General features: G+C 31.5%; 1 protein-coding gene across 4 annotated transcripts in view; it reads right to left on the bottom strand.

The window, feature by feature from the left end:
- Nucleotides 1-408: 408 nt before the first annotated feature.
- Nucleotides 409-22,585, bottom strand: part of LOC106470849 (zinc finger CCHC domain-containing protein 7-like) — a 29,246-nt gene continuing 7,069 nt past the window's right edge. For all 4 annotated transcript variants that reach the window (XM_013931434.2, XM_013931426.2, XM_022400204.1 and 1 more), the window contains exons 3-8: nt 20,059-20,207; nt 15,578-15,751; nt 12,677-12,712; nt 5,729-5,824; nt 2,676-2,793; nt 409-907 (exon numbers count right to left, since the gene is read on the bottom strand). In XM_013931434.2, coding sequence (XP_013786888.1) covers nt 501-907; nt 2,676-2,793; nt 5,729-5,824; nt 12,677-12,712; nt 15,578-15,751; nt 20,059-20,207 — 980 coding nt within the window. In that variant the 3' untranslated portion in view covers nt 409-500. The remainder of the gene's footprint in view (nt 908-2,675; nt 2,794-5,728; nt 5,825-12,676; nt 12,713-15,577; nt 15,752-20,058; nt 20,208-22,585) is intronic.

The following is a 22,585-nucleotide window of genomic DNA, read 5'->3' as shown; positions in this document are numbered from 1 at the left end:
GGAAACAGGAATATTTCATATTTTGGAATTATAGTTTATATATATATTGTTATTTTACTAGATATAAGGAGCATTTGTAAAATATTAATTGCCTCATTAAAAGTATATTTAAAGTGAATATTTTATGTAAATTGTTTCAATGTCAAATAAAAGCTGAAATTCTTCTCCAGCACCATTTTAAGTATCAGATGCTAAGTTTCTTTTACTCTGTGTATAGCTGTTGAACATTATATGAAATACTAAGGGAAAAATACTTGAAAATTTCATCTACAATTGATGGCTTTTCAGCAAGTCATAACAGTTTCAAAATAACTATACCATGATGACTGAAAATCATAGAAAATTAAGGTAGAGTTATGTGAGTATGTATAAGAAACTAAACTAAATCACTATAGTGACCGATTCATGTTGATAATACCTGAATAAATTTAGTTACATACATACAGTGGCTTAAACTTGTAAAACAAAACCTTTTCTATAATGAACAATGATCAAATACATTATTCACAATTTTCGTTCTGCATTTTTTTCTTTCTTTTGAGCTTCATCTGCTGTTTTTTCTTCTTCTTATTCTTCTTGTTTTTAACAATTTCCTTGTGAAGTTCTAGCAAACTGGCAAGTTCTGATGACATCTTTTCTTGCTGTTTCAATCTTGAAATAGGAGTCCTAGGAAAAGTAGATTCTACTTTACCATTAAATTTATCTACTCTGGTAGAATTTTTTCCACGCCTGTTATTTTCATTTTTAATGTTGTATCTTACTGGTTCCAGGCCTCTTTTCACTCCATTATTAGTAACTTGATTCCTTTTCTTTTGAATGTAACGTAGGAATGATCTCTTAGACCTTTTTATAATGCTTTCTTTTTTCTTTTCTAGTCGTTTCAAATACATTTCATAATTTCCGTCATCTGTAAGACACAAAACATTTATTTCATTTTGATCTCATTATGAAGAATTGAAGCTTGTATTATTTACAGAGTTGACCCTTTTTCTGCATTGTTGCAAAGGGCCTATAAACATGATATCTCTTTGTATATGTGATTTGTGTAGTAGAATTTATGGCATAAACTAATCGTTTTTCCCTTTATCCCAACACAGGTGTAGTTACCAAGATATGTATATAATGCACCCCAGAACCCCACATTTCTTAGATGGTAGTCACAGCCTATAACTACTATTTTCAGCAGGATAACAAGCTTTTGTGGAGTTTCTATGACATTCATTGCTTTACATCTACAACTGTATATCACTGTTTAGACATAACAAGTTTAATATAAAAAGCAGAGTCCACAAATTTACACTTATACAAGAAATTTGCTTCTTTTTTTATCACAGAAAAAGAAGTGAATGCCAAAGAAAACTGAAATTTATATCAAATACATTTTGAAAATTGAATATCTAACTTGTAAAGTGATATATATCAAGATAACTAACAAAACTCTGAGAGTAGGCCTAGAAGCAAGTGCTAACTAAAAAATAATGAATATGAATATGGCAGCTTTTCTTTCTAAACAATAGCCTTATTATCCCTAGTTTGTTTTGAGGTAAAAAGCATTACCACATATTTTCTAAGTTTCTTTACAGCATGCCAACATATTATGATCCCTATGACTCTTGCCTGTCAGTCATAAAGTGAAAAAATCTTGTGCCAATATGTCAAGATTTATGATATCAGCCTACAGAAACAGAGAACAATAAAGATATGTAACGATATATATAATAAGGCTTATATTTCCTGCAAGGAAAACTGAGGGGTAATATTTTCCACACCTTTTTCTGGCTTCATTACTGTTAAGTGAAGCCTTCATGATACTTTCCAAAAATGTGCAGCTGATAAAGAAACTTGACTACCAAGAACAAAGAATAATAAGAGCCAGTGAGGAATTTACTTTACCTCAGGTGACATTTTTTATTCCAGCCCTCATCACATTACCAAAACTTTAATGTTAATTAAACATTATTTTGCACTGACAATCATGGATACATTGCTGAGTTGAAACATTAGTTAGTTTGCTGAATTTCATGCAAAGCTACACAAGGGATATTTGCAGTAGTCATTCCTAATTTTGAAGTGATGGACTAGAAGAATGGAAGCTGCTTTTGCCAGAATGAATAGTGGGTTTGACAGTCATGCTTATAATACACACATGGTCTCAAAGTGCAGAGCATGAATTTCTTTTCTTTGGCAGCAACATGACATGAGCCACAGAAACTTAACTCTACAGTCTGGCACACTAATCAATGGGTCACACTCTGCCCAAGAGATAAAACAAAAAATGTATAAAAGCAATGTGTTACAAAGTAAGTAAAACATATATATATGTTTTAAGAATTATACTGTGATGAAATCAAAGTAAAACCATGTAAAACTAAACCGTAGTAGTGTTCCTATTTCATTCGTATTTTTACTAATCAAATTATTGGAAGGCCTGGAATTAAACTAAGCTAGGAAAGAACATCTTGATTTAAAGGAAATACAAAAGTAAAAATGAGAAACTAGTTCAAAATTCAAATACGTAAAGAAAACTGAAAAAAATATTTTTCCTGCTTCAATTTTTTGGTTAATTTGTTGCCAACTGCCACTTGTCACTCCAATTTTCTTAATTTCAAAACCTATATTATAATTCTATGAAATAGTACATCTCTACGTTATTAGTTTAAATTATATTTCATTACCATTCTTTCCATTTTTCTTTTTCGATTCAGTAGTCAGTGACACACTTGGATCCAAATAACTGATAACAAAAGGCCATGTAGGGAAATTGTGTGGATCAAAACGCTGTTGTTGGCATTCCTGCTCAGGTAGAAATAGAAATATGTTAATTACACTTATCAAATAAAAATATTAAACTTAATTTACCAAATCAAACACTTTCTGTACTAAACTGGATATATTTCAGCAAAGCAAAACAACTTAAAGCTTATAAAATATTTTAATACCTTAGAAGAAATGTACGACTAATATGAAGTAAAGATATTTGTTTACATTCACTCAGATGTAAAAGCTACAACCATTCAGAGATTCTATGAACTTGTCATACAAAAAAACCTAACTTCCAGAACTCTAATGGGGAAGATGATTAAAAAGTTGATCATAATCTGAGAGTACTGAATTACAAATATAATACGACATTTAGCAATGATTATTATATGGCTTTACTTTAGTGTTATTTCCAAAATTTGTAAAGTAAATGAAAGTATTACACAAAGTATAAGGATGTACACCTCAAAGAAAAATTTCAAAACTTAATTAAAAAACAAACAGTGTTGGTTATGCAAAATGTCCATGTCATATGTGCTTTGCTATAAAAGCATCAAGAGTCACCATGAACCAATATATAAAATTAGTTTTATTAAGATAACCTAATTAGCAAGGTACTAAATACTGCAAATTTATTTTTTGCTAGATACAATTCTAAACCAATTACTATTTTTTTGAAGTATCTACAGCATCTTTACTACTAACTAATAATATGTCCTCAAACACATTATCTCATTTTATGAGGTCCAGCTATACAATACAGAAACATTACAAAAATGAACTAAAACTAGTTAACAAAAAGAGTAAACAAATTATAAAACTTTAATTTTACATATACAATGCACATTTGCATATAATTATTTATCCAGTTATTCTACATGAACATGCTGACTAATCTCTAAAACTTTAACTTAGTCAAATAAAGTACTTTGATTTTGTTCCTGATATGACATTGTTAGAATAAGACAATCTGAAAGCAATTTATTGCAAGTTCAAATAACAGAATAACAAGTTAGATACTGTATACATGTATATATATACCTAATGTTGTTGAATATTTCATGTTAAGCCTATGAACTTTTTCTCCCAAAAGAAAGAAAAAAAACACAAAAAATTGATAGACATTGGTATTTATAAACGTGTGTTTATGTTGCTGACTTTCTTGATTACTTCCTAAACATAGCAAGCATAAACTGTACAACAAGTATAAACAGAAATTGCTGTTACTAATATCCTATTGCAGATAAACATTAAAACTTCGTTCTATTTGCATTTGGCATTTGTTTAAACTACCTAATGTATATTTGTTAAACACTGTATCATAAATCACCTTCACAATTTAATTTTATTGTTTAGATGAGTAAGTCCTAAGCATAGAAGAAATTAGCTCTTTATGGCCAAATCTCACTTCCTATGAGATTTTGTCTTCAATAATCTGCTATTTCCAAAAGGTTTCCCATCAAAATTTGACAGAGCAATTTCAAAATATCCACCTAGCTGCAAAAATAAATAAAAGCTGATCTTTTTAGTAGTTGTTTAAGCTTAATAACTGTATTTTTCAACTTCAGTTATGACTTTCCTATGACTGTAGCAAGTTCTTCCATTTCCAAACTTTTCATTCATGGTATTTAGCACAGAGGATGAGATTTTATTACTTCACTGCCATAGTGCTTGTTTGGTTAACCCAGTTTTTATCTTAATATTGAAATATTTAACTAAAAAAATGGCAAACACATCAGCAGTAGTGATAGCTTTCATAAAACTAAAGTTTTCAAGTTTGTCATGAGTTTATTCATGTGGTTAGTGTTCCCCAAATGTTATAAAAAAAACAAGAAAGTTGGACCAAAACAGCAAGCACTTTCAAGTGTTTCATCAACCTCATAACTTTTCTACAGGGATGTAATTCCTAAAATAACAGTAAATAATGCCTACATATTATACGTTGGAAGCCTTTTCTTTAAATTCGTTTATTTATTTATAAAATGTACAAATAAAATTATACTTGCTCCTAGCCTTTCACACACGTTTTTGGAGAACCGGTACTTACTGCCCTAGTTTTATATCCTTGGTTTGTTACTTCACAACTAAACATGAACTAACCCTGTACAAGCAAACACAACAGCCACAAATATAATATCCTAAAATTAAAATATACCTCTAAACTTTTGTGTGTATAAAAATTTTGCAGTAAACACTATTTCACATAAACCACTTGAAAGAGTGTAACCCAAAATATAAATGCAGAAGAAAAATACTTTTTATCTAAACTTAAAAGAGTAAAAATTTCTTTGTTTATCTGTGAATTACCCTGTTCTCTTTACACCAATCTCAACCAAACATGGTAAGATATTTTGGACCAAGGGCCATGTCATAGAGCGGTTATTACCCAGCCCCACCATATCTGGGCAATGCCTGTATAGCAACAAGATATTAGTTTAGCTAATGACTCAAATGTCTTGGACCAACTTTTATTCTTAAAATTTTTTGTTTTGTTTTTTGATTTTAGTTTTTCTTGGAAAATTTTGAGGTTTTTTGATAAAAAAAAATCAAACATTCACGTTTATGCCAAAAAAATGGCAACAAAAGCAAGATATCAGACCTTTAAAGTAGCAGTGCTACATCTGAAAACCCCTTGCTTTTCACATGGTCAATTCTCCATTGGATATTCAAGAGTAGGAAGAAATCTCTATATTTTGGCCAATGTGGTTTATCAAGAAACATTCAGAGTATCAAGAAACACTTTGGCTGTAGAGAGAGTTTAGTAAAAGTAATAAAGTAACTGTAACACCATTTCTGTAATGTAGAATAAAGTAGGAGTGAAATAAAGTAAATTATGTGTGAAATAAATTATGCATATAAATACAAGTTCTTGATTTAATTTTAGTTCAAACCCTACATTCAACCCTTATGCACCCAGACATAGGATGGGTGCCTCAGCTTGTAAATATATAACCAAAGCAAAACTTACATGCCCATAATGTCCTTTTTTTGCACAGTTGTAACAATACACATTTTTTCTATTCTTTGTTTTACAAGTGCCTTTAACTGGAGTACCTGGTACAATCTGTGTTTGCAAAAAAAAACAAAACAAATTATCAATCAACTTTCAATAAAACTCATTCTATACATATACATGAAAGGAAGCATTTTTTTTCAACAAGTTAATTTGTGATAGTAGTAGTAGTAGTCTAGAGTAGTAATGTAAAAACCAATAACAAATACTACACGTACAATTTTATTTAAAAGGCAATGAATTTTCATTAATTCTACATGATAAGACAAACATGTAGCAATATTAATCAAATTCTTGTACAGTACAAGGTATATTTGAAGTTAAAATTATTGCTAAGAATGTTTACAGTCTTATTATCTTATAAAATATATACAAATGTACTATGAAATTAACAATTAACTCTTCTTACAATACATCAGGACCTAATTAGCTCTTATAAGGTCCCCACAAACACACGTGTCACTGAATGTACACCACACTTAAAAGTAATCCTTATCAAAACTGACAACAAATAGCTGGGATGTAGGCTTGCTGCATCTGGAAACAAAAACAGATAGGCAGAGAAAAATCTAGACCCAAAATGCTTCCATTTGTAAAACAAGCACTCAAGCTAAACGGCCTTGTTTATTATTGCAACTACTAAATTCAGTTCTGTGATTGGAAATAACTTCATTACTAATTATCTATCACTTAAGGCAAGCATATACGTATTACCAATGTTTATATTTCAGGTGAATTGCTTCATTTTTTTTTATTTGATGTTTTTGTTCCCTTCCAACTTTTTCTTGCTCCCATTACTCACAGATCCTTTTAAACATCAATTTAAAGAGACTCGCATCCTTGCATCTGTCCTTAGATCATAATTTTATTAAGCACAGTTGTATAAAGTTTCAGAACATGAGGTAACAATAATGAATATCACGAGCCATCAAATTGCAAATGTTGATTAACAAGCAACATTTCACTTCCTGACCTTGATTGACAGTAGAAAAATGCAATGATTCTTTACAACCCTGTTGCTAATCACAGTTTCTAGTGCCCAAAGTAAGTAAATTAGAGAAATAGGAAGATTAACTTGAAGTATACATCTTATCCTGAGATAGATTGAGAATAGTAGGCACATGCTAAAAGCAGTTTTAATGATAGTACAACATATTTTTAAAAGTAGCTTTATAGTACTTAATGATAAAGGTATAGTAATCTAACACATTAGATTGACCTAACTTTTAAGAACTGATAGTGTTAATTTTCCTTCATCTATAATTAAATCTTAAAAACTATGTGAGAACAGGATCTCAGCAAAGCTCAGTAACTGAACAAAAGCTACACCAGACAGTCTTACCTCTGAAATACTAAAAGCCTTTTCTTGTTGAGTTGCTCTCATGCTGCCAGCAACTGTATGACTTTTGGATTCTAAATGTCCCTGATACAACGCAGAGCATGCATCAATTCACTCAAGAGTTCTCCACTCTCCCACCTTCCATGTGAATTACAGCATTTGCATCAGAACATACATAAGCTCTGCTTTCCCATCATAATTCAGATTTTCTTGTGGACAATCATGCTGTTAATTTTATTCATTATGAATTCAACATTAATGTAAATGCTTCTACCAACATAAGAAATTCTACAACTTCTTTGATGCCTTACTCATACAATTTGGTCTCTAATGTGCATCAACATCCTGTGGTTGCATTGTCGGCCCTTATTGTTCAACAAATATTTAGACCATTAATCCTGAATTGCCTGCTGGCAGGTTTCACAATTATGTGGATGCTCAAATTGTGGACCACATCTTTTTCTAATGACGATGAACAAACCACTCTTTTTCTCACCTATTTGCCTTCAGTGTCTACAGAGCAGAATTTGTAAACTAGCCCTAATTTGCTTTAGCACACTTAATAGCAATTAATTATTCTAATACTCCTGATTCTTTTCATCACGATAAAATTTCTACACTGCATTCTTCCTTATCTACAACTTTCACTGATGTAGTTTGAATTACCATAAGGCTCTTATGTTACTTTACTTATATTTTTCTCTGTCATCTCTTTCTGTTCACACAATGTCTTCTTTATTCTCTTCCCTCCTTCAATCCAATTGTTCTTGATCAGGAAGTTTCAGATCTCCTTAAGGAGCAGTTGCTTATCATGCTTCTCTAGGTTTTTACTCCCATCTCTTTATAGTTGTGGAGAAATCAAGAGATTAGAGATCTGTCTCAACTTACCTGGAAGTATATATAATTTCAAAATGGAAAATGTGAGGTCGTTATGAAAGTTTCTTCTATATAGACATTGTTTGACACAGGTAAATATGCAAGATTCTTATATTAGCATCTATATCCATCCATTATACCATCATTTTCTTCATTTTTGCCATTTACAAATAGTTTATCAGTTCATTTTTCTACTTTTCAGCTTTGCTTCTGTTCCACATTTTCTGTTAAGTAGTTAAACTGTTTACTGGTCTTCTCCATTCACTCAACATTGACTTTCACTTTTACATAGACAACTGCCTTATTCTGATCCTTTCATCTACTCAGTCTCTTACTAAGTTGATCACCTAGCAGGATACATCTCTTGGTTAGATCATACACAACTCCAAATCCCATTTAATACTAATATAGTGTTTGGTACATTTAGGGTTCTGGATCAACACAGTTCAACAGTCTCCTATAGCATTGCAAGTTTTACAGTCTTGTGTACCTACTTTTCTGATTTCCATATTTACCACCAAAGACATTCTTTCAGTTTTAAAAGATAATGGTTTGACAAAATCATTCCCTTCAGGGGTACTTCCATGCAACACTTTCAAATGGGGCCCTGTTTCTCCATCTGTCTGACTTCAGACCCATTGTCATGTAGCATAACTACTTCTTCCATCACTCTTAGTTTCTATCATTTTGTTGGAACCAAGAGTTTAGGACAACAGGATCTCTTTTTCCCTCCTCATCTCATAGATCATATTTTCACAGATGTTACTCTTACAAGGTGGGGTGCTATGTTAGAGAATTAGTCATTCTGATTCTTGAACTCTTCAGGAATCAACAGCTCAATCAACATGTTAGAACTTTAAGGTGTTCAGTGTGCTAGTCTCAAATTTCCACCTCTTCTCCAACAATATTCTGTGATGATTCACAAAGACAATTCTACAGTGATGGCTTACGTCAACTATCAGGATGGTACTAGATTTATAGTCATTGCTTTGCTGCAGTTTCTCAAGTTATTTGGCTTCATTCTCAACATATTCACTCTCAAGCCTGTCATATTTTTGGAATGGCAATTCTTTTGACAGACTTACTGTTACTAAAGATTTGTGGCTTTTCCCCACAGATTGACTCACCACTTTTTAGTTTTTTATTGGCTATGTAAATGCTGGGTTGTCTGATGATCAATGAATTTGTTACATCAGACAACCATTTTCTCACACTCTACTGGTTTCCAGTTTCAAATCCAAATTATCTGGCAGTGATTGCCCCAAGTCAATCTTGGAAGAACATCATCCTCCTTTCTTACAGGGAACTAGTAGAATAAACACCAAAAAATTCTTCTAAAGCAACCTGAATCCTCCATTTTTCACAACACTATCTATGGCTTCATTTGTGGCTGTTGTTCAGTCTCTTGTCCAAGAAGCCAGGTTTTTTACTGAATGGCTTCAATGTTAGCCCATTCTTGTTGACACCCTTTCCTTGTTACCAGTCTTGTTGGACTACCTTTCAGAATTATTGCATTACACATATCTTGTTTATGTACAATTCCTTAACAAGTTGCTTCTTTCCTTGTGTATTTGTTTCATTTCTTTTATTACATAGTCTTGAGTTCCACTTTCACATGGTAAAGGAAGTCATCAGTCTATTTCATCCCCATCATTCAAATATCTCTTCTGTGCCTATTATCTTCAATGAACCCATGTTTTTAAAAATGGTCTGAAACGGAACTTTGGTTTAATTTTACATTTCTTGGCATTTCTCCCTTTTGAACCCGTAATGACTTATTTGCTCTATCATCTTTTCTTCAAATCATATTTTCTTGTATTACCTGTATCAAGCAGAAGATGTTCTGATATCCATACCCCCAATACTTCTTGTATTTTAATTTCTTGGAAATCTTTATACTTATACCCAGAGTGAGCATTTGTACCTAGAATTTTGGCTGTGAAGAAGGGTAAAAACTGTTTTTCACTATTGTGCAGAGTGATCCTGATTCTCAGAGAAATGTCTTTTATGTCCTCCTATGGCTATCTGTTATCTCACATGTACTGAATCTTTCAAGGGATCTTAGAAAAGGTTATTTTACCTTAAAACACATTATACTCCTTGCATTTGCAGCAAATACGTTAACTCTTTCCACATGGAGTCTGTAGATTACACTGGCCTTGTAACCCCAAACTAACATTCAGATTTTCCATACTATAACTTTTTTATGGTATGTGTATTTTTCACAAAATTAGGCGAACTTTCAGCAAACATTGCAAATCTTTTGGTACACAAAAAATCAGATTTTTAAATTAAATATTTTTTATTAAAGTTTTGTCTGTGAATATATGCAATCACAGTGCTGGCTGCTTTGAGTGCAAAGTGATTTTCATGTTAAGATTAAAAATACTTTTCTTCATCTGAAAATTTACCAAAAATATACCAGTATTATGCATATATTTAGACTTTTCATTCATATCTAAATACATTGTAGCCTGTTAGGAATTAAACTGAATGGATATTACAAGGTGTATGTTTGACCACTTTCCACTCTCTTAAATGTCTGTTACAGGTCACTCCAAATTCCAGGACCCTAACACTTTATCTTGGTAGGTTTTGAGTGTTTTCTCATATGTTGGATCTAGACCCAGATTTGGTGGCCTATTCGGGGTGTCTTGTCTGAGAGTTCTCACCACCAAAAATGTTGTCATGGGTCATTTTATATTCAGGGGACCTAAATGCTTCGTTTGAGACCATTTTCAATTGGGGCTTCCTATGTTAGATCTAGATTGCCTTTAGAGGGCTCCTGACTAGGGGTATCACCCCCAAAATATCTATCATGGGTAATCTCATATCAGGAGACTCCCAAGCTAAATTTGTAAATGATTTTTATCAAGGTTTTCTATTTTGGATCTAGACCCCACTTGGAGGGTGAATTCTTGGGGAGTGGGAGGTAATCCCACCCACTGGGAAAGGGCAGACATTCATTTTCAAAGACAATGGGGATGTCATGAACATTCTTTGGGTTTCATACTTAAAGCCATGTACATTGGAGTTTCGAGGGTCTGACCTGCTTCTCAATAATAACTTTCTAATTTTTACATTTTAGTTACTTTTATAACAATAAATAATAAATATACATAAAAACATGAAATATAGTACTTACGTTTGGTCTCTTGTTTTTGTGCTGTCAGTTGCTGATGAAATTCAAGCCTAAAATTAGTTTTTTATAAAGATGACTATAGTACGCTAAATAATTTTTCCTTACTTAAATAATGCACCTAAGAACACAGAATATTATCATGTGAAAGAAAGGATGTGATAGGTGGCTGTGGCAAGTGAGTTAGACTTTCTAGTTTGCCATAAATAAAGAATATTGAAGGCTATAAAAATTAGACTTTGCCTTAGCAATATTATAATGAGTAATTGATGTTAAAATCCAAACTTCAGAGACAGGTGTGTAAATAAATTAGGGAAGACCTAGAGAACAAAGTCACAATTCTCATATTATGGGAGATTGAGGATATTTTGAAATATTTCCTTATAAAATTAAGGACTTAAAACTTGTATAATATTAAACTTTTATTTATGAACTACATTTTCATGTCAAATTTATTCTTATACATTTATAATAAAGTTGTTTAATTAAACTTTGAATGTAATGCTGTAAAAGGTTATCACATGAACACTAACCTGCCCACGCAAGAGGGTTAAAAAAAGTGGATTATGCAATTGATCCATCTTGTTCACCATGATACCTCAAAATACCTCGAAAGTGACTTTCAGGTTACATTTCATCAGATTTGCCATTTGGCAATACCAGTCACAGTATCCTTTAGAGAATATTCTGCATGCCAGCACATGGACAAATATGAAGCTCTGTGTTTGAAAGACTGTTTACTCATGATTCTTGCACATTAAATATACCTCTACACAAAACCCAACCTCTGCACTGGTGTTCCTTGATACAATGATGCCCTCTGTAGAAGAACAACATATATAATCCAGTAGCTTACGATGCCTCGGCAGATACCTGTCCTTTGCACCTGCATATCTTTGGGTAGCACTTGAGTCAAGACAACAGTTTTCTATGTGAGGTTTCACAGCTCCACCTAAGATAGGAAACATCTTAACAATTTTTATCATTTCCTAGCCTTATCTGGTGTTCCCATTGCATTGTTCTAGTGTTGTCGAGCCCATCCTTGTGTCTGCCTGGGCCTATTAAATTCTCTGACCCTAAACACCTATTATATCATCAGCTGTGACCACATCTGAGAATGTGCATGCCTCCTAAGGTACATACATGCTGCCTAATCCCCTAGTATATATTATATAAAGGACATCTAGGTCTACAAGGTACCCTGCTGAGAAAAATGCAACAAAGAGATATGGATTACATCAGGAGAGCATAGCTTATGTATTCTCCTTATGAAGATGCAATAAATCATGTGGAATGTTGGAAAGTGGAGAACTTTGGGTAAGTTGATGCACTACATCACAGACACCTGGTTGTTAACAGCACAAGAGCAACTTAATGAGGAAAGGTGTTTATTATTTCAGAGGTAAATACCTATTTGCAATTACTTTAACTCTATAAAAATATACTACTATTAGTTACTTTTCCTTCCTTATACATATGTATCACATATCAAATACATGATGCATAATTGGGGAAGGGGGAGTATCATACATATTCCTGTGAAACTTACTGTAGCATGGAACCTTCTCCACAAATCTGGGCATTCCTAACAAAGAGAAAAAATAATAATATTTAAATTTGATGTATCTTATAGCTTAGCAACCATTATTCACTACAAACATTAAACACAAGTTAGCTTCAACAGTTATAATCCTCCTTAAAAAAGCTCAATATATAACTAATACTTGAAACAGCTGGTACTTAGTGAAGTTCTATAATTACAGAATTGAGGAAAACAAAGAAAACTGTACATTTCAAAAATATTTCATTTATTACCACAATATACTATATTATTAATTATCTATTAATAAATTAAATATTTGCAAAATATACAATTGTCTTTGTTTTCCTCAATTCTGAATTTATAAAAATCACAAACTTATCTTGCTAAAGAAAAAATAAACATTAATATAGATCTACAAAAGAATCAAGAACATAACTCAAAAAAGTCGTTCATACACACTTTAACGAACCACCATGAATATTTTGTCATTTGTTATGAAACATAAAATTAGCAATTTCTATTAACTTCTAGATCAGGTTTGAGTACGAAGAATTGTCATTAATTGCTGTGAGAAAATAATAATTGTGGTCATTGTAAGTCCCACTAAATTTAATTGGCCTAAACCACTAACTACATGATTACTTCTCTCTTACATTTGTTTGTCACTTACTCATGTTTATTTTTTCACAAACCTTGAAATTTATTTGTTATATAAATGCTAACATTTTCCTAAAAATGCATTTCAAATACATACCTTTCCACAAAATGCTCACGGTCAAAAACCTTTTGTAAATGTGCTAAGCATTTGAACAATCTCCCACCCCTATAAATAATAACATGCACAGTGCCAAACTATGGTGCAATCAGCATTAGACTATACCCTTCTACCAGTAGGAGAGTGACACATCCACCATGTGCAGTACTCCCATGAGCACATTTTATATGCCAAAATATCAAGAGACACATTGGAAGTGGGGAGGTAGGGTGGATGGTTCTGTACAGAGGTGAACTGGAGCATCACTCAATGGGAGACCACATCCATTTCAAGTACGGAATACTCTTTCCCAATACAGAAGGTAGTACAAAAATGTTCAGTGAAAAAAAAGAGACTTCCTGAATGCTTAACAAAGTGTCGCAAAGGACAGTGGAATGTGAAGACTGCTCAAAAGTCCTGTATATCAAAGGGGGTTGGCAGACCATGTACACGCAGTGTGGCAGGGACAAAATGTCAAGTCATACAGTATGTGAGAAATACTTAAAGAAATAAGGAAGTTCAAGGATATATCGTGTAAGACATGCAAACTGATAAAATCTTATGACTCGTGCACCTGGTTACAGACACTGTGAATAGCTCAGTCCTTAGTCTACAACTAAATGTTGAATACTGTCAGTTACATGAATTCAGGTTTGAATAAAAGCTTTTAAACTGAATAGTGCTATACAGTCTTACAATGGCTGATAACCATAAGCCTGTAAGATTGACTCGGTACTTACTGACTACTTATGGAGGTATTTTTGTATGGTTTGTGTATTCATCCCTACCTTGTTTCTGTACATTTTGGCATTGTTATCCCTACATCATACTTAATTTTTGCTAATTTTTTTATTATTTGTTCTCATTTTTTTAAAAACAATTTCATTGAAGTAGGTTGATAAGTGAACATTTATTTTATTTTTATAATTCAATGGTAATATATATATATATTGTTCATATCATATCAGTTTTGTTATTTGTTTCTAATTTTGGATTACATTAGAGGCCAGTGAAGCTGGAATGGTTCCTCCAGGATGGTACAAACACCCTGGAGCACTGAACCAACATTAAGGGGATATTTACAGAACCCATGCCTTCAACTTCACCAAAAACTCACTGTATGTGCACACAATCAACTCTACCACATGATAAGGTCATGCCGATTAATTGGGAAGACACCATACACATTCCAGGACATGAAGTGTGATAACACACATGGCTGCCAGGCTTAGCACCACTGACAACTTGAAGAAAAGTAGGCTTCCATATAATGTATTGTTTTGATAATTAAGAAACTGGTGTTTTTAAACTCATACATCAGCAAAATGTACTAAGATCTGTAAGAATAATTAGTGTTGCTATCTAGGGTCCAGAAATGAAACTGTTATTTATGAAACATTGAAATAATACATACTTATAAACTGAACTCACTGCTAAGTAATAGTTTTCCTTTTTATTATTTCCCCACAAAAATACGTGTGGTAGAAATATAGAATAATATTACCGTTATACAAGCTGAGAAACACTGGATAATGGTAATTAGGTAATCAAATAAGGCTATAACTCAATTTTAGCAGTTATTTGTAAGCATCATAAAGTAATAGACTGAATGTGGCAGCCATTATTTTCTCAGCTCCTCCCAAATACTGTTAAAATACTTTTCTGTCATGCTAAACCCATGTGAAACTTCACTCATTTTGTGGCTAGTGTGGGAGAAGAAAAAAGAAAGCTAAACACTTTGGCTCTTTAGCTAGTTCCCAGTTCTCCACTTTAGCAACACTTTTCAATCATATTGAGTCTCACAAGCTGTGAAACACTCAATAATGGCAATTAGGTACTCAAATAAGGCTATAACTGAACTTTAGCAGTTACTTGTAAGCATCATAGAGTAATAGATTGAATGAGCAGCCATTTGTTTGTCAGCCCATTCCTACACACTAAGCACTATCATGCTTAGTGATACTCTGAACCTGCCTAAATATTTTTTTAAATACTTCTCAGTCATCCAAAAATAAAATTTAAATGACAAGATACATTTTAATAACACTAATGTCTTTTATTTCTTTTTTTAACTCCAAAATATATAAGCAATAAATGCAGTTCAAGTTTGATTTATTATTCTTAATAACCAATATTTTCCCAATTATACTTACATTTCTCAAATGTCCACGCATTGAACAAATTGGGCATTTTCTTCTAACATCCTGCACTCTCCACATACACCTTGCTACTTGATGACCAACTGCTAAACACCTAGTGCATGCCACATCTCGACAATTATCTCCCAAGTGACCAATTTGTCCACATAAAAAACAGGTAACCAATTTCTAGTGAAGAAAAACAAATTTCAATACTTCCATGATTTGACAGCAATAACATTTGGATTATATTTCAGTTCAGAAGATAGTTTAATCCACTTGCCAAATAGGTAAAAAGTACCATTAATCTATGATGTATTATGATCATATTATTAATGCAGTCTATTGTATCTCCTACAATAAGTTAGCCTAATACATCATTATCAGCTAAGCTTCTAATCTTTCACCGGTTGATGGCCTTTTAGTCAAAACCTTGAAAATAAAAACTAGCTTTCTAGACTTTTTAATATCTGGTTACTTAAGGTTACTTTTTTTTTGTCTGGATCAGTGGTTTTCAAACTTCACTGCACTGTGACAACTCCACTGCCCTGTGCTTTTGCAAAATTGTTAATATTGATAAATAAAACATGTATTACTCTGCAGTATCATCAAAACTAATACTTTGGAAATCAAAAGCTAAGTATACATTTTTAAAGTATACAAATACTCATGACACCCTTGAAAGACACTTGCAACCCACAATTTGAAAACCACTGATCTAGATGATAAAAGTTCAGAATAGTAACAATTTAGACTGGAGAGCGCTTACAGCACAAGAAACAATATCAATAAACATGGCTTTTTGTATTTGCACTGCTATTTCCTTCAAACTTCTCATATGTTGATATAAGTTAAATATGAAACAGAAAGTTCAAATTGAAAATCTGTCTTATATATGTATACATAATGCCACAAAATAGAAATGGCAATGTCAAAACCTATTCAAACGAATTTTTAACTATCTTATGTCATCTCATTTGTAACTTTCTGATCAAGTTGTGTTAACTGCTTCCACACATCAAAGGCATTTCCATTAGAGCAGCTGCTTCTATTTAAAATCCATTACCAATGCATTTATCTTCAGTCCAGAATTAAGCACTTTGTATGTTATCAGAAAGTTCATTTTATTTCCCACAAATATTTTCATTAGAGAACTGAACAGTTCCTAATGTATGAGGCTACACACTTGGTTTATCTCTTCTGAAAAGGGTAAGTCTTAACAAATTAAAAAAAAAACAAAATCATAAATTCATTTTCAAAATAATTATAAATAAAACCTAAAAAGACTATATGTAAGATTAAAGAACGCCAACATATATAGTTTATTGGAGCAAATATTGCAGTTTAATGAATACCCCAAATCGTTTTGTTCTTTATTTCAAACTTTCTCACATTAGTTTGTTACATTTTCATAGTTTATCAACCTAAAAAATATTTGATTTCCTTATTCCAGTGGCAATTTTTATTTTGATTATGAATTTTGTTTGTTTTAAAAAATAACTTCTTGTCTGCATAAAATTAAATAACTGTTGTTTCATTACATTACTCTAATAATTGTAATACGTGATTCAATTGTATTTAGGTATTTTCATCATTTTCTTTGCTGTCCCAGGTGTTTCAGTATAAATTTTTGTAATATATAACTGACAATTGTTTTTTTTATTATGAATTTTGTTTGTTTTTTTTTATCTGATTCACAGTCAGACACACTGACTACTAGATTATACCTGGACTGAAATGCAAAAAACTGTTGAAACAACCTTTCACACAGTTATATATTACATATATTTGTACAGAAACACCTGGGACGGCAAAGAAAATATAGAAAATACCTGAAACAATTTAATCATGTATTACAATTATTACAGAGTAATGTAATGAAACAACAGTTATTTAATTTTATGCAGACAAGAAGTTATTTTAAAACTAACGATCTAAGCTTTATGCTTTCATATGTGACTGCTGAACACACTTTCACACTGTGGGTGCATTATAAAATTGAGATTCATGTCATTAGAGACAGCAAGTGCTACTCAATGGTTGCTCCCCTCCTCTAGACATTAATTCAAAATTAGGAATGTGTATACCTGAACCTAGATGATTAGCCAATATTTGCATAAAATGTTCTGGATCAAAACAGAAAATGCTCATATTCATTAGTTCTTGTTGCTGACAGATTAAGAACAATAACAAAACAGAAATAGAATCTTTGTGTATAGTATATTAAGCATATTCACTTGATTAAATTGTACACAAATTCTCTGTTTAAACGCAATTAGATGTCATGCATTTTTAAAGAAAACATCAATAAAATACTATAACTGTATGTCTTTCATGTCACCTATCCAAAAGTAATAAAGAAAATAATGGTTTGGCTAAGGTGTGCTGCTTGATTTTAAAGAATGTGATACATATTGCTTCAAGTTTTGATTAAATAAATAACATTGACATTTACTACTTGTTCTTTACTGTCAGGTTGAGCCTTTTTATCAGAACCTTCATCTAGAAGCTGAATATGGACATTCACTACCTTAAATTTAGTGTTTTATTGCAAGTTTCAACTTATTTATCAATGCATATGTTGGGAACTGAATATGACATTTATTACAAAATTATGTTATTTATCGAGAGCTTCTGGCCCTCTTACTCGAGCCTTGTTCACTTTGCTTGCTCAGCGAAGACTGATACGATAGCCACAATTAGAGCCAGGTGATTATTGGTATTTGCTAATTGATTAATTGACAATCCCACTAATCAATAACCACAATGTTCCTCAAAACCAAGATACATACAAGTGCAAAAAAAATGGACTGGTGGCAGGTGCTATCAGAGAGTAGTTTTCCTTCTAGTCAGCAGTTAAAAATTTGTAACAGTGCCAGATAGCCTTAGTAGCTTTTTTCATACAAAAAGCAGGGCAAACAAATTTGATGGAAATATTTAACTTACTTGGATAGTTGGTATAAATAAAAATAGTAATAATATGAAACTCTAATTTTAATGAATTCATTATTCTTGTGATAACCAATTTAATCATAATATTGGTTAATTGACTAGCTTACATGACGCTTGCTCATAAGTAATTGATTAAACAGTCCAGCTCGAGCCACAATTAGCAATAAAACAAAAAATTTAGCTCTGTGAATGTCAATGCATGTTTTTCATTCAACTACATCACAAGTCTTAAACAACAAAATAGTTTTAATAATCCAAGATTTATGTAATATTAGAAATAGCTATTTCTTTTCCTTTTTTCAATTTTTTTTTAGTGACAGATAGAGTACTAAATTATAGTTTGTTCAGAATCAAACCAAACTAAGTTAATTTGGTATCAGTAGCTTAAGCTTTAGAACTTTTCCAGATAACAATTCTTGACATATACTATATAACAGTCACATTACTATCAGAGCTTACACATAATAATAATAATTAACAGTTGTTTTCAAATAATTATGAGAGCAAAGTCAAGGCTCACTGAACACAAGGGGTTTACTCTTGTTGAATTTCAATTATTACTTGAACATAAAGAAAGGTATGTTTGCTGACTATGCCTGCATCTGTGTTTTTGGTGCTCCAAGTATTCCTCTATTGAATGTGGCTACATTGGTAATTAGCATGTCAGTAGGAGAAAAACATTCTTGTATCAATGCATTCTTGTACTACTTGCGAGTGTCCTGCTTGGGCAGCCTAAATTTTCTGTCCTGCATCTAATGGGGGGTAATGAACTTTGTGTGTGTGTATATGTATATATGACCTACCTTAAAATGCCAGTTCATTGCTTTTGATTTAAATGGATTTTTCTTGCTGGTCTTACAGAATATTACTAAGATAACTTAAATATATGTCATTATCTTAGTATTCACACCACCAAAAAGTGTTTTCAATGTGTTTCCAACAATAAGCCAAGTTCAGAGATAAGTTATTATGTCTTGCAGCTAAACTGTACAAAGAAAAAAATATATGTATACAAAATTTTGTTGTTTTTTTTTTAAAAGTAGAAACCTAAATATAACAGGTCAAAATAAATTTTCCATACAAGAGGAAACCCACAGAAATAAATACTAAGTTATTAAGAATATGTCATTCTGTTGTAAATAAAACAATCAAACTGAGACATGAAAAGAATTTACTTAATTTCTATTTCTCTCCCAAATAATGTTCATATTTTGAAACACCTTTACTTAACTGGGTCATAATCCTTTTATGATATTTAATCAGTAAATATTTTTTGCAATGCAAGATTCATTAAAAAATAATAGGCAGTTTTGAAATTAACTCTGTAATTCAATCTTAACAGATATAATTATGCCTTAAATATTAAATGTCTGACATCACTTTAACAAAAATAATTGGTCAAAGTTATTTCACAGTACCTTAAAATTATGTAAGCCAAAATATAACTGAATAACAGGCTTAACAGGTAAAATGAAAACAACTTCACAATAATATAAAAACCATAACAAACTTGCATGAAAGTGTATTCTAATGATTACACCTACCCTAGGCTTAGTACAGACTTTAGACAGATGGCCTTGCTCTTGACAATTGTTACATGTCACTCGCATCAGGTGATTGTGGTAACGATACTGTTGACTTTTTTTAAACATGTGCTTATATGCATCTCGCTCATCAAGGTGCCAGGAATCATCTAAATGCATCATCAATTCAAAGAATTAATTATTTTCATAAATATCCACAGTATTATATTAAAAATAAATAATTTTTACAGTAAAATTCAGTATTATATCATGATATAGATAACTATACATTATCATAAATTCAGTTAATAAATGGTGTTTTCTAACTCAAACAAACCAGGACTAACCTTTCATTCATAATTGAAAGGTTGTGAATAAGACAGCCTCAAATGTCTCTTTATGAAAGAATTTAATGATGGGTGGAACAACAAAATATTAAACCATATCAATCTACTCTAACACCTACACAGAATTTTTGAAATACATACATGATCAAACATACTGTTGGTGTGAACGTGCTTTGTAGTCACTAGGAGAAAAACCAATAACTGAATAGGTGAAGAAAAAGTATCATTGGTCACTATTCTGTTCTTCACATTACATAGCTGCACAATATCAAAGATAATAAATAAACTTAGTATTCAGAAAACTGTTTGATCTTGAAGTCTAAGTTCAAAGGAGATCCAGTTCAATTTACACTTTGATCAACATGTGTTATTGGGTTATACCAGTTTCAGAGAATTCCACTCCTCATCAATAACCAGGAACACTAGAGACAAAGAGAGACAAGCTGGACCTATATCATAGTGAAAAGTATCAAACATATTGTTGGTGTGAACATGCTTTATAGTCACTATGAGAAAAACCTATACACTGGATAGGAGAAGTGAAGAAAAAGTGTCACTGTTCAATATTCATTCTTCACATTATATAGCCGCATAATAGTAGACTTCAAAATTAAACAATATTCTGAATACTATTATTAATTCATTAATAATTCATATATGACCTTGTACTGTCTTAACCTATATCAGAGCAAGTCATTGCTAATATTAATTTGTACAGCAATCCACAATTGGTTACCTTATGATGTTTTTTCCAACTATAGCTGAAATGTTAATGTTTACAAAGATTTAAATGAAATATGATGCTTTTAAGTGGTTATTTTCATATCACAATTTTTACATCCTATGATTTTAAACACAACAAATAAAGGCCTGTATAAAGTAGTTAAAAGAAAATAAACACTAAACTGAAAAACTATTTTGCATTTCAGGTGCATAGTAAATATGTTCAATATTAATTATCATTATTTCTTAAACAAGAAAAACCATCTTTCTTACTTTGTATGGAAAGAATATTACTTTTAATACACAAGATTATAAAACAAAATTATAGAACTATCAATATACGGTGTACTTATGTGTAAAGAACAACATTTTATCTGACTTGCATATTGTCAATTACAGTTACATCTAGTTTTAAAATAATTAACTGAAGTATTCTATTGTTTACAAGCTAAGATGCTTGCAGTGAATTGAGTAATTTCATATACAACTGATTCCCTATTTTAAAATAACATATGAATCAACAGCTTTGACTTCCATTCCTTTAAAGAACCAAAGTATTTCTTCTGCAGTTTTTACATTAATTAAAAACAATTTTATGAATGTATATATATATATATAAACACACACACACACGTTAAATATTTCTTTTCTTCTCCAACAGTCGTAAAATTGAAAAGAGAATTTGTAATGTACAGGCCTAATGCATACATTGATTGCAAACCAGAGAAATACCATTAGGTATCTTGAAATGGTGAAGTTATATGTGTATGTGTGCATTAGGCCTCTACATCAGTCTTTTTTCAATTTCACCTCTGGTGAAACAGAAATCTTTAACACACACATACACACACATATATATATATATATATATTTATTTATATATACATACACACACACATACATACATACACAATCATTAAACGGTTGGTCTGCTGTATAATACTGGATAATGAATTTGACCAAATGTCATAACATTATTCACACCTAAATTAATTTAATTATTATACGGTAAAGTAAAATGGATCAAAACCCCATAGAAATTTTATGAACAGCCCTTAAAGTCCAGAAATAATTTTAAAAGAAAAGAGCAAAGTCTATTTTTCTACATAAGCCTGCTAAAGAAATATAAAATTCCATGATTATTCACCCATCAAATAGTTCTTTTCACACCTGAACCTGATTCATCCTGACATTAAATTTACAATAAAAAATGAAGACCATATACTTCAGTTCCTGACTTCAATTAACTCTTTCAGTACAGGCTCGATCCCTGGACTGACCTCGTAACCATTTTGTACTTGTTATAGTTTTCATGCTATAACATTTAAATTAATAAGCGTATGTTAACAAAATTTGGCAGATTATCAGTAAATATTAAAATGCTTTCATACGCAAAATATAAAATTTTTTGTCATTAAGTCTTAAGGTTTGTAAAGCAATGTTTTTCTCATGCCTTTTTTTTTTCTTTTCGCATGTTG

Source organism: Limulus polyphemus, unplaced genomic scaffold (genome assembly GCF_000517525.1).
Source record: "Limulus polyphemus unplaced genomic scaffold, Limulus_polyphemus-2.1.2 Scaffold107, whole genome shotgun sequence".
NCBI classification, from domain to species: domain Eukaryota; kingdom Metazoa; phylum Arthropoda; class Merostomata; order Xiphosura; family Limulidae; genus Limulus; species Limulus polyphemus.
This window is presented reverse-complemented; position numbering and strand designations above follow the sequence as displayed.